General features: G+C 35.3%; 1 protein-coding gene across 1 annotated transcript in view; it reads left to right on the top strand.

Moving 5' to 3' along the window:
• Positions 1-11,777, top strand: part of LOC129950606 (probable serine/threonine-protein kinase tsuA) — a 73,465-nt gene extending 61,688 nt beyond the window's left edge. The window contains exon 6 of the mRNA XM_056062540.1: positions 11,637-11,777. Coding sequence (XP_055918515.1) covers positions 11,637-11,777 — 141 coding nt within the window. The remainder of the gene's footprint in view (positions 1-11,636) is intronic.
• Positions 11,778-13,703: the final 1,926 nt, after the last annotated feature.

Below are 13,703 nucleotides of genomic sequence, written 5' to 3'. Positions count from 1 at the left end.
AACTCACATTTTCAAAATGGCCTAACTTGGTATATCTGCAAAAATTTCTAATTATCTACGAAAAATGTTTATGTAAAACTTGTTATACAGTTTGCGATGGAGCGGAGATTGCAAATTGGTTTGAAACGGCTGCAGGTGTTCCCCAAGGATGTATCCTCAGCCCAATTTTGTTTTCCATTTACATTGATGGTATTTCAGATAAATACTTCTTTACGCGGATGACTTGATTTTTCTAGCGGATAACCCATCTTCTCTCCAGCTACAAATCAATAGGGTCCAATCGTACTGCAATATCTGGGACCTTAAAATAAAGTCAGAGAAAACAGAGATAATGGTATTTGAGGCACGGAGTTGTAGAAGGTTAAGAGAGGAAAGGTGGTTCCTTAACAACCAACCTATTGAAATAGTACAGGAATTAAAATATCTGGGAGTGTTGATGTCTGCTTACGGTAGCTTCAATAAATTAATATGTTCAGCATAAGAGTAAAGAAGCTAAAGTAGCTCTCAACATAATGTGGCCAACTTTCTTCTCAAACAAAACATAGACTTAGGATCTAAATACCGAGTTTTCCAAGGAATCATTAACACTTCCTTGTGTTACGGTATTCAAGTTTTCGGTCACAACTATTTTTAAGAATTTGAGTTGATACAAAGCCTCTTTTTCAAAATATTATTTCGGTTACATATTAGTTGGACTCCAACCTATGCAATTCATGTTGAGTCTGGAATTGTGCCGAGTTATGTTAAAAATTTAGTAGTACCCGTGGCATGATGGTTAGTGCGTTGGACTGTCATGCAAGTGGTCTTGGGTTCAATCCCTGCCTGTGCCATCTTAATTTAAAAAAAAATAATTTTCGCGGGTACTGCCTCTTGCGAGGAATTGACAAATCCTTCAAAAGTAATTATTGTCATGAAAAAGTGCTTTCTCAAACTAGCAGTTCGGATTCGGCCTAAAATTGTAGGTCCCTTCCAGTCCTGACAACAGTACTTGCACACAGGAATGGTTGAGAGTTGTAAGCCACAGATTTTCTTACAAGAGTGATGAGTAAACCAAGTTTGAACAGAAGCATCGCCATTTTTCTCTTGAACTGACTGAGTTTAACATAGGTAACTGGCAAGTTGTCTTTTCTAATGTTATCGCAAAAGTTGATGAAAATATATAACTTCAACATCTAAATAGAGCATCATCATCGTCAACAAGAGAAATTTATAGAAATCTAAGCCACTCCTTAAATACTAATATAACAAATTATTTCAATAAAAGACTTTCTTCGAGAGCTATAGGTACGATTTTCAGAGCAAGGGTTGAAATATTGAACTTAAATTATATCCGAACCGGTCAGATCTACCTCTCCTTTGCAATTATTGTTACAGAAATTAGCGTGATGATATTTACCATATCATAGCTATTTGTCCGATACTACAAGAAATTCGAAGGCTCTATTTTCAACACAGTGTCCTCTTGGGTGGAAAAATCTCTTCATGTTCTGTGACCATGCTTTTTAACCTTTAATTTTTTTCCTTAAATTCTGTTTTCCTAAAGGTATTAATTTACAAATTTCTAAAACAATTTATAATATGAATTAATAAAAAACAAAACAAAAACGCAAAAATCAATAATTATCAAAAGATCATTTATTTTTTTCTGTTTCAGCGAATGTAAAACAACAAATTAAATTTTATTTATTTTATTATATTAATAAAGCAATTGTCATTTTCTGGCAGACGGCAATCTTGCCATGTTCATATTTTGATGCGAAATTGTAAAAAAAATGTTTTTTTAATGAAATAAATAAATAATAATAATAATAACATAATTTTTTACAAAACTCGATATCTCAGGAAGGAATTAACGTTTTTCTAACGTTTTTCAGTGCTTACCAAAAATATTTTGAACAAAAAATTAAAATAATTTTCGAAAAAAAGAATAAGTTATTTAAGGTTTTTTGAGATATTAAACGGCATTTAGATTTTTGAGTAAAACGTATTTTGCAGGTACATTTTTAAATCTTAAAATATGGGTTATATTCTTAGCGTGCATTTTATTTCTTTAAAATTGATTTTTTGTTGAATAAAAAAGCTTAAATTAAAGAAATCTACTTTATTAAGTGGATTTAGAAGGTGCTGCGAAAAAAGGACAAAAGAAATAAGACTAACTTTTAAAAACTGAATTTATTAAACTTTTCTAGAATGAAATAAAGACATTTTTCAGCAGTTGGCAATATTGTATTTTAATAAGTGGAATAAGGTCAAATTCTTTTGAGAAATAAGTATACCATATTTTTACCTTGAGAGTTAGGGCACAGTATAGGATTTGGGGTACGTGCGAGATTGAGTGTATTCAAACTTTCATCGCATTTACGGCAACTTGTAGTGTTGAAAGTGAAATAAAACCAATTTCGCCTTATTTTACTGACCAACTGTTGGAAATTGGTTTTATTCTAGTTTAAAAAAATGTTGCCATATTTCATTTGGCAAGGCACCAAAGACAAAGTATTCAACCATTTCAAAGTTATTGATCTTGCCTGCATCGAATCGACTACTAAAACGATCTCCATCGCTTCTCAAAAACGCGGCTCTGACTACAAGGTCTAATCTTTCAATTATTTCAATATCATTGGTATATCCGAGTAGTTGGAAGATTGTGCATCTAGTGTTGACATCAAAAGCATCGGTGTGATCTGTTCCGACCTTGATAGAGTAGCTTGCATTCTCCAACGCTATTTTGCACAAATGATCAACAGAATTTTAATGAAGAGGCGGGGATGCGACCCACACTGATAATTTTCCATCCTTTCTTTCAATTTGTCTTGATTAAAACTTTACCAAAATATTCATAACAATATTTTGTGTGAGATAAATAATTTGAAGTTAACATTTTTCTTTGTTCTCCTAAAAGTTATCACTATGAAATGATATTTTTTATATAATTTAATTTCAAAATGTATTTTTTGTAATGAGATTTTTATTCGAAAACCAGATTAAGTAACATTTCTTGAAAGTTTTTATTTCTTATATAAACAAATACGTATTCATTTTTCTAAGAAAATTAAATTATTTTGAAGTACCTTTATTAATTTAACAGATATCGAGAATGGAATATCAATTCTTACCAATTTTGCGTATTATTTTTGTAGATTTTATGAAATTGACTGTTGGATTTTTATAAAAAGTTTACTAAATGTCCTTCTACTCTGAACGTCGAACTTGTCGAGTTGTAGAAGCTGAGTAAGGTCAATGATTCTCGAGAATTTTCTCCAGATGAGTCCTGAAACTAAAGGACGTTCTTATCCCTCTACCTTCCCAAAATCATCATCCATTCCCACATAAACAAGGCATACCGGCCTACGCTTATGTCACCAACTCCCATCCCACCTAGCACGTTTGTAATGGCGAAAAAGCTAGCAACGGTCCTATCTCCTATACTCCTTCTCACTCTAGGTAACCTAGCTGAATTGCTGTTACCGAATCCCAATCTTCTCCTTACAAGTCAGAATGATGAATTAACGTCAACTGACTCCTCACCCTTTCTCTTCCTCCCCAACCACCTCTCATAATTATTGGGCTGGATCTAAGGTGTTAAACGACCCGTGCCGATGATCAGCCTGGCTGGGGGCCCAATTCAAAAATAGCCCAGTCTCTAACGGAGTATCCGGATACCTGGCGACCTCCGGATTAACTAGCCTTATCTGTACATGCGAATCTTTGTGCAGATGGACCTTCTTTCTTCGCGTCTCATGGGACCAAAATGTACAAAACAAACAACAGAAACAAAAACACATGTGAGACCGGTATCACTTCAGAACCAGGCGGCAGCTTGGTGTCAAAGCCTGCTGTCGTATCTCTTGCGGCCAACACAGAGAAGGGAGTAGTGGCTAACCATGGACCCTCCTCTGCTGTTGGTAGCAACGAGAATAAAAAGGTAGCGATACCTAATTTCAGTAGTGGCAGGGTTGTGAAAAATGGCCCTACCACTTCTACCGAGAACACTTCCAGAAATGGAAAAATCTCTAAAGGTCTTTATAGACAAAGGCGGCATGCGGCGAGAATCTTGAAGGCCTCTGGTGCATCATCGGGGGCTGAAAAGACACCGCAGCAAACCGCTAGCGTCGAATGGGCCAAAAGCATAATTGCTACAACTAGATCCAATAAGGACTCTACGTCCAAATGAGAAAGATCTCTTGATGGGGCCGCACCGACACCAAAACGGCCTCGGGTGCATAACACGAGCACCCCCCTCAATCCCATCAGGAAACAATCTAGTTTCAGTGACGTCGCAAAGGGCAAAGTCGTGGTTGCGGTCATTGACAGGAGCAATGATGATGGCACAATATCGGCTGATCGTTGGCAGTTGGTCAAGGTTAAGCTCTCGGGTGGCTTTTTGAGCATTTTGAGAGAGCTTCCAGGACCACTTCCTTCCATAAGCGATGGGGGTTGGCATCAAGGCCATGTCAAACTCATGGTTTGTGGCGACCAGAGATCTTGTGACCTTTACAAGCTTGCTGTCAGCCGGTTAGGTGAAGTTTGGCCAGGTGCGAAGCTCGAGGTTGTCGCTGTGGAAGACATTCCCAGCAGACCTAGAGCCCGTATCTGGATACCGATTGAACCTGCTGGTATCGAGGACATTCTCGAGATGGTCAAAGTGTGTAACCCGTCCCTTCCGACGCATAACTGGAAAATAGCCAAGCTAGAGGAGGTGAAGGGTCTTTATAGGAGCGCCATTGTGGTACTCAATAAAGAATCCTTGGCTCCTCTAGCCCTACACGAGGGCTCCATAAACTATGGTTTCGAAACCATTAAAATTCGAATATATAAAAAAGATGAGGTTAACGCGGAAAGCGGGCGGTACTTAGAATCAATTCCAAAGCACACAGACTACACCATCCCCCAACTACAATTCGATAGGAATTTCCAGATTTCTATACCTACCAGATCTTTTTGGGAGGATAGGACATTCTTAGAGGATGAGTCAATCCACTTTTACACAGATGGCTCAAAGACCAAAGAAGGGGTTGGTGGTGGTGTGTACTCTGAACGACTGAAATTAAGTCTCTCATTCCGCCTTCCCAATCATTGTAGCGTGTTCCAGGCGGAACTTTTGGCGATTAAGGAAGTCTTGTCTTGGCTCAAAGAAAACGTGATATCAACATCTGATATCCGTATTTTCTCCGACAGCCAGGCCGCTATCAAATCTCTGGACTCAGTCTCTACAAACTCTATAACAGTCCATAACTGTCGATCATCTCTAATGGAGATGGCGCAACAGTTTAATATTCACCTTTGCTGGGTGCCGGGCCATAGAGACATTCCAGGTAACTGTAAGGCAGATGAACTCGCCAGGAACGGTACAGTACAACCCATCCTACCACGTTTGGCAAGTACTGGCATACCAATCGCTACTTGTAAACTGCTACTAATGCAAGACGCTGTGAGGAGGGCAGGCACCAGGTGGACCAACATCACCACGTGTCAAGCCACAAAAAACATCTGGCCAACACTGGATTTAAAACGTTCAAGGTGCTTGCTCTCTCTAAGCAGATCGCATATAAGCTCGATAATAGGTGTCATAACCGGACACTGTCTAATAGGAAAGCACGCCATGAGACTAGGCGTATTCTCAAATGACTTTTGCAGAAGCTGTATGGACGAGGAAGAGGAAGAAACGGTTCTTCATCTTCTCTGCACATGCCCTGCTCTAGCTCGAAAACGCAAGAATTACCTAGGAGAATTCTTCTTTAACGATCTAAACGATCTAAATCATATCGGGATTATCAGCCTCTCACGTTTCGTAAGAGACTCTAACTGGTTCCATTGAGCTTAGGAGGAAGCCTCAAGACTCATGTGGTATCACAATGGGCCATTAAACTGGCCTAAGTGTGTCCGTTCCATCTTGGACAGCCACTATAACCTAACCTACTAAATGTCGAAAACAATATTTTCTATAAGATAAAATTAGATTTGAAGCCAATATTTAAAGTTTTAGAAAAGATATTTGAGTCGAAAACCAAATTTTACCAAGTTACGTCACAATATATAATATAAAATCTAATCCAAGTCGCAAGTGTTATTGGTTCGTAAGATATTTGGGGTTAGCTAAAATTTTTTTCCTGAGAGTCCTTTTTGATTGTTTCCGAATTATTCTGCAAAATTTTTTTGAAGTCGATATTTCTACTGGTTCTTGAGATATGGATGACGAAAAAGTCTCCCCAACTTAACATATGAAGAAAATCCACATATCTCTCTCGAAATCTTTAATTTAGGGACCTTGAAACGTCAAGAATGTAAGTTCGACAAATCAGGCCGATTAAAATAACTTCCTTTGGGAAGTATATAGAGGACAACTTTGAATAATTCAAAAATTAAATAAATAATAATGAGCTGTAGCTCAGAAATTCAAAATCGCAGCTCTGAATCGGGAATTTATGAGCGAAACCTTGAAAAATCGTTTTGCATAATGAAGTGTGTATTTACTCAACATTTTTATTGTATCAATATTTAAAAGCAAAATAATACAAATTCAATAATTCAAATCTTGTTGTTGTTGTTATATTCGAACACCTACTAAAATTGTATACATCAAGAATTTAATACAATTTATAGCAATATTTTATATTGTAAGCATTGACCGAATGTCAAAACAAAAGTGCATGACTTTTAAATTCTTTACAATTTTTAAAATATATTAAAATAAACATGTCTTTTATACAATTTTAATAATTGATAAACTCGTATCCTATTCTGTTCGTTGTAGGACATGGAACAGGAATTATTATTTCATGAAATTTTAATTTTGTAGATAACATATTTAAATTTTGTCTACAATTTGCAATATCCGTTTCCGGAAGCGTGCAAATAGTTGATAGCATTGAACAATTTTTATGTTTCCATTTTCATGCTATTAATATGACAACATTTGTATTAAAAATAAATAAATATATTAATCTTATCAACATTGGCGCTTTATTAATTTAATATAAAAATTCCTCAAAGTTATTCGCAATTTACATAATAAAGTTAATGAATTATAATATCCTCAATAAAACAATATAAAAGTAATATACTTAAATAAGTTACACGCCACCGGCCGCAATCCAATAAATCAAAACCAAAATGTTTTCTAAAAAATTCATCGAAGCGTCGTCGCTCGTCGTGTTGTTTATAATCAATGGGACGAAGTCGGTGCGGCGGGTGTAATGACCATAGAGAAATTAGAGAAACAATGGCTAACCATAACCTAAACCATTCTTTCTTTCTAACCGATACGCCTGATGGCAACACAGTGGAGCCTTCCATTCCATATAATATCGCTCATTGATAAGGATTAATCTATCATTAAAGCCATCAAAATTCAGTTAAAGGCTATAGGTACATATTTCAAAACTTTTTGATTAATTTGGTATTTGGTGGGTTGGGTTGGCGTTAAATAAGTTAACGTACTACATTTAAAGTATGATTGTGCTTTCTTCGAAATGACGCATTTCCCAACATTATAGATTCTTATGCCCATAACTCACCTACTTTATTGGAAACTAATCAATTTCACTATACGTCAAAAGATAGAAAAATATTCAATAGGTCAGGGACCGAACATGATAATACTCGAACATAATATATTTATTGGAAAAGAAAGGCGCATACTTTATAGGTTCATAATAAAATATATTTTTCGAACGAAAGGAGCCTTGTTGTCAAGGCAAAGAAAAATATCGATGATTTCATTGAATTGATGGTTCGTGATGATGATGATGATGACGATATTTGAGGTTCTTACATCATCTGCAGACTGTAGGACATCATAATGTTTTTGGAAGACACGCAAACGATTTGAGTTTATATAAAATGTTAGGTATTCCCAGAAATAGAAACCATCATTAAGGCTGAACTGAATTCTGAGCCCAAATATTGTTTGACCGATTCCTTTGGGTATAACCTTTAATTAGATGACCTTCATTTGAAGAAGGTTTTTATTTTTTTCCTTGGTTGGTGATGATAATTGTTTTGGGGCCGTGCGTCGTCGTCAGAGCTCTGAGGTACAAAAGTAAATGAACTTGTAAACAAACAAAATCAACAGGAATGTGATAGAATAAATATTATGCTCTGTTACCTATGATTTTTTCGTGTGTTTGCCGGTGGTCATCTTTCGTTTTAATACAGAACAATATTTGACTAAGGAATTCTTAAGATTAGTTAAGAGGTTTTGACTCACACTAAGTTTCAATAATCGTAGGGTATATGACTAAACACTGTTATTTTTAATATTTTAAGTTTTTTTGTGTCCGGTGGTGATGATTTCTGATTGTAAATTGCTTTTTATAACTTTACTTATCAAATTTTAAATGTTATCATTTTTATTAAGTGTTAAAGACTTTAGTGTTAAAGACTTTAGTCTTTTTGGAATAAGGGCAAGTCATCTTTTAAGATATCAGTCGCTAGTGTAGTGGTGCGCTCTTTTATTTTTGTTTGATATAAATGTAATCAATTTCTACCTTAAGATGAAACAACTCTTCATCTAATAATTTAATCACAGCGACAATATTATGACTGTATAGAAGTAGTAGAATATGTAAGTCAACATAAATGAAGATTTTTTAGCTGTGATGTTGTTTTAAAGTCTTCAGATATGTCATTGAATCTCGTCACAACCTTCCTGACATCGAATCTCTTGAAATTAAGAATGTGTAAGAATTTGGAGTTCCATAGATCAAGCATCTAGATCAGAAGGAGTCAGGACTTCTACATTCGTTTTGGGCTGAGGTTTTGCTGCTGCCAATCATCTTCGCAATTACTTCATCACGAAAAGTTTAAAGAATGTTAAGAATGTCAATAAGTCGGTTCATAGACAAAAATCTCACTTGGAAATATAGCCGTCGTATTTTTTGTAATATTGGACAAACTGCTATGAAATGATTTATATCCTCCACATCTCTTCTATTGCAGAGAGTACAAATTTGTGAGAGGTCAGATCTATGGGGGACAAAGTTGAGATTACGGATCTCGACTCTATAGCTTTAAAAGCGCTTGTATATGTTTATGCCTGCCAATGAGGATGCACTTTGCAGGTGTTCTAAATAAAGTTTTTCATCAATTTTAGATATCAAAACCGCGAACAGATTTTGTCATTCCTCTACATTGTTTTTCCTTAAGGAGAGTACCATTCTCTGAAGGGAGATGCATTTGTACGGAGCAGTCTTATCAAGATCGTCTTATGAATCCCATTTTCTCTTTTCCTAATCTTAGCTAAATAGTCGGAATGCCGTTTCAGATTCTGAATATATATCGGTGCTATTCTCGATTCGATGTGCATGCGTTAGGCAGTTTAAAAAGTCTTTGTAAAGTCTCAAATTCCTCTGTTTGAGCGTATCCAAAGGCTTGGACACCGTAACATAAGCATTGGGCCACATCAGGATTAGGGCCAGTTTGGCTTCCCTGGTGTTCTCTTTCGCATGATTGCTCCAGTTAAGATTATAGGTCAGCAATACACCTACATAGATATTTAAACATACTCACAATTTCAATACGCTCGTTGTTGATGTTGCATGGTTCTTTAGCACGTCGTGCGTGCCATCTAGATTCAAATATCATAACCTTGGTTTTTCTAGTATTGTAAGCCCCAAGTTTCGCAGTATTCTTTAAGTCTATTGATTTGTAGTTGTAAAGTTTGGCTATCCGCCAAAAGTACCAGATCATCTGCATACAGTAAAACTTTAGTCAAAGATTCGCCAAATATTACACCTCCCAGTAGGATATCACAAACCACATCAATATAAAGTGCAACCAAAATGGGACTTAGAAAGCATCCTTGGGGAACTCCCGCCGCTGTCTCAAAACTTTCGGATAAGTTGTTGCCATTCCATACTAAGGCTTTCGTTGAACTCAGAAAGTTAGAATCAAAAATTTTTTCGAAATTCCAAGAGAAGAAAGTATGTTAATCAATGCTTGTCGATTGACCGTATCAAAAGCAGCTTTAAAGTCAATGAAGCAGCTGTAAAACTTTTTTTTTTTCTTTAAATGTTGTCTTGCTATGCTTGTTAGTGCAAACAATTGGTCTACCAGATCGAAACCCAGCTTGGAAGATACTTAAGCGGTTGTTTGTCTATATCCATTTCGTAATCCTTGAATAGAGTTTAAGATTTTCCTTAAAGAGTTGAGAATAGATATGCCTTTATAATTTTCTGCAAGACTCCTTTCACCTTCCTTGAAAATAGCGTAACTAATTGGTGTGTTAAAGCAAATGGGTTTGCAAGCATCATTATAAAATTGGTTGAACCTGTCTACTAAGTAGTTTTTGAAGTAAGCAGTAGAATATTTGTAAAATTCCATCAGCACCCGGTGCTTTGTTGTTCTTCATTGTTTTCAAAACACTTTCTAGTTCGATCAAGGATATTGGTTCATCAAGTTCAGGAATATGATTGTTTGGAAAGGCGTAACTAAAAGATAACAGAGACTTATCCGCTCATAACAATAATTTGAAGTAATCTGCCAAAACCTCAGCTCCGAGAGCATTATTATTTGAAGGAGTATGTTTACGCCCTCCTAATTCTCTCACATTATTCCAAAATGATTTAGAGTTATTGCAGAGCACTAAGTTTTTTGCAGTAGTCTATTTTGATCAATAAAGCTGTTTATATTCCTTATTAAAATGTAAGTACTAGTTTTTAAAATTCGGCGTTAGTAGATCTGAATAGTTTTAAGAAAAGAAATGGTTTTTCACGTAGCAAAACAAATTTACAGACCACGAAGACCAGCTAAACTTAGAACTGGAAAACCAGGACATTTTAAGAAAATACAAAAGGAACTGCATAGTGATCAAGAAGTGACAGATCAAGAGGAGCAATTTATGAATGAACACAGGCATTATCAGGAAAAAAAGAATCGGACTGAAAAGACACTATACACGAAAATAAGAAACTTTATTACAAATGATATATTTACAATCAAAGATAACGTACAAATTTAAGGACTGTAGGCTGTAGAATTGTATTACGAAATAAATGAACTGCAAGACTAAAGCTAAATCAAATCAGATGTAAATCAACCCGTTTGTGGCAATGTCATTTCATCGATTTGACAGTAAAATGGTTGGTTGAAGAAAAATCAAAAGATTTTAATTTTTTTGAAGTGCAATATAAAGTCCCTCAACTGAATTAAACGACATTTGGACGAGAAGGTTATTTGCTGTCAGAACCGCGTCAGTCGAATTTTTGAATTTAAAGCTTGAATTAAAAGTTGATCCATTGCTAAAAATGACTCTCTTGCTAAAAATCATCCAGTTTTTTGGAAAATAAAAAGCCCCAAATATCGGAACAAAATAAAAAAACAGCCATGGGATTTGATTTCAGAGAAGTTTAAAAAAGTTGACCCCGACGGTACCATGACCACTATTAAAAAATAAAATAACTAACATCAGAACGTGCTACCGTTGGAAGCTGAAAAAAGTAGCCGATTCCCTAAAATTTGGAGCTGGGGGAGATGAAGATGTTTACATTCACTCGTTATGGTATATTTATTTATTTGGATTTTCCTCGAGACCAAGAAGAGGCTTCCGAAAGCGTCTCAACAGTAGGTTTCAACATTGAAGAGTTAAGGGTAAATATTTGTTAGTTAGGAATTTTTTTTCCAATTTAAATTTGTTTTAGGAAATTCGGCCAAAATGCAGCAATAACAATAAAAAAAATTGTCTGCAACAAGCCTGTCCCCAACTTGAGTCGATGAACAAAAATGACGATGAAGATAACAAGTTCTTCAGCATCTGGAAAATGAAGCGAACTGCTATTTAACATTTTGGAAAACGTTGTGTGCCCAAAAACTCCAGCATCGGAATTTCATTTTTTCCATCATCCATCATAAGAAATTCACTTTAGAATTAAAGATGGCAATTAAAACGATGCTAAATGTCTTCTTGTAATTGAAGTGAAAAGATCCTGAATTCGGTGGCTTCCGTATGTGTCGACGTGCTTCCCATCTATCGTCTATTTCTAGTGTTATTGCGTCCCTCATAAAAGTGTTTTCTTTTTTAATTAACGGAGTTTTTTGAAGTAAGAGTTCCTCAAAAGCTTTAGCATTCATTCTCGAAAAATTTGCAAAGTCAACGGTGCACTTATTTTTATAAATCTTACCAGTCTTTTATTTGAAAATTCTATTTTATTTATTAAGCAATTCTTTGTCCAAATTCTACGTTTTTTAACACTTTTTTCTTCTTAATTTGTAATACATTCTGTAGTGTTCATAAATGCTATTAATTTTTTTTTTATTTTTCTTCATTTTAAAATTGCACCAAACTAGAAACCGTATCATAAAGATATTACCGTTTCTACAACACGAATGGCTTTTTTGACAGTAGAAGGAATGTGTTGCAACTCAGTCTTTACGGTGTGTGCTCGACCACAAACCAACTAAGTTACAATCGAGTTGAAATGTGTATGGGGCACTTAAGGGTTTTACACAAAATTCTGAACGGAATAGGCACCGAGGACATTTATATGGAAAAACCTGCGCTATTGAAAGAAATATTGATCAAAATTTGGATAGCGAAAGCGATACAAATTAACGACAGAAAGCTACCAAAACGATGCATCACTTTAGGAAAGTGGTAACAAATATTGTAAGCTTGAAAAGGATTTATATGGTTTACGACAAGCTGGACGTCAATGAAATATTGAAATTAACACAACATTAAAGAAGATTGGATTGGTACCAACTGCTTCCGACCCATGCATCTATAATAACCAATGTAAGAAAATATTTGTACTCATTTATGTCGATATTTTCAAGTTATCAAGTCATATAGTAAATAATCGTAAAGCTGTGACAAAGCTGTCAAAAGATGTCGCAGCAAAATTCTGCTATCACCAAGCGGAAAGATTACAAGCCTGATTAACTTCTATGGCATCAGAATGCAAACTCACCAAAGAATGCGATGAATCTAAAGACCAATCCTGCAACGTTTCTTGTCAATAGCCAACTGGTACATAACTCATTCAACAAGTGATCTTAGCCAATTAAACATGCTAGAACACTATATTCCAGCCAAACGGGTGCTGCGGTACCTGAATTAGACATCTCATTATAATCTTCAATACAACAAAGATGATATAGAAACATTGACATGCTTAGTGGACGACGATTGGAGAAACTGCGCAGAAAAACTGGCCGAACCCTATATCATTCGCTCCAAACATATTGATATCAAATATCATTATATTCGAGAAGTTCTGAAGACCTGACCAATGTCACTCGATTATTTTTATCAACGGAAGTTTCCAAAATTTCTAAAAAATAACTTTTTATTAGAAGATATAATGCTTTTATTGGAATTTGAAATCCAATGAACAGATATTTTCAAAATTTAACAACAACTAAAACGGTGCTGACTACAGGTTTAAAGTTTCGCTCTGCATACAGCTTAGCGATGACGTGAAGAATTGAAACCATTGTGCATCACTTAAGAAAAACTGAGAATATTGCTGCTGCTGGTGTAGCGTGAAGTGTTGAAGGTATTTGTTTTTTAAATATCAAAATAAATCGTCTTATTGAAAAATTCTTTATGAAGATCAAGTTATTACAAAAAATAAAAGTTGCAAGTATTTCGGACACCAATTAGGAGTTACATTTCGGGTCGCATCCCATCTTCTTTTTTTTAATGTAAATAACGTCAATTTGAAGGTTTTTCCATTTTCAATTTTCACAAAGTTATTTCGTTTAAC

The sequence above is a fragment of the Eupeodes corollae genome, chromosome 1 (genome assembly GCF_945859685.1).
Source record: "Eupeodes corollae chromosome 1, idEupCoro1.1, whole genome shotgun sequence".
Lineage (NCBI taxonomy): Eukaryota > Metazoa > Arthropoda > Insecta > Diptera > Syrphidae > Eupeodes > Eupeodes corollae.
The sequence above is the reverse complement of the archived record's forward strand: the minus strand, read 5'-3'. Positions and strand labels throughout refer to the sequence as shown.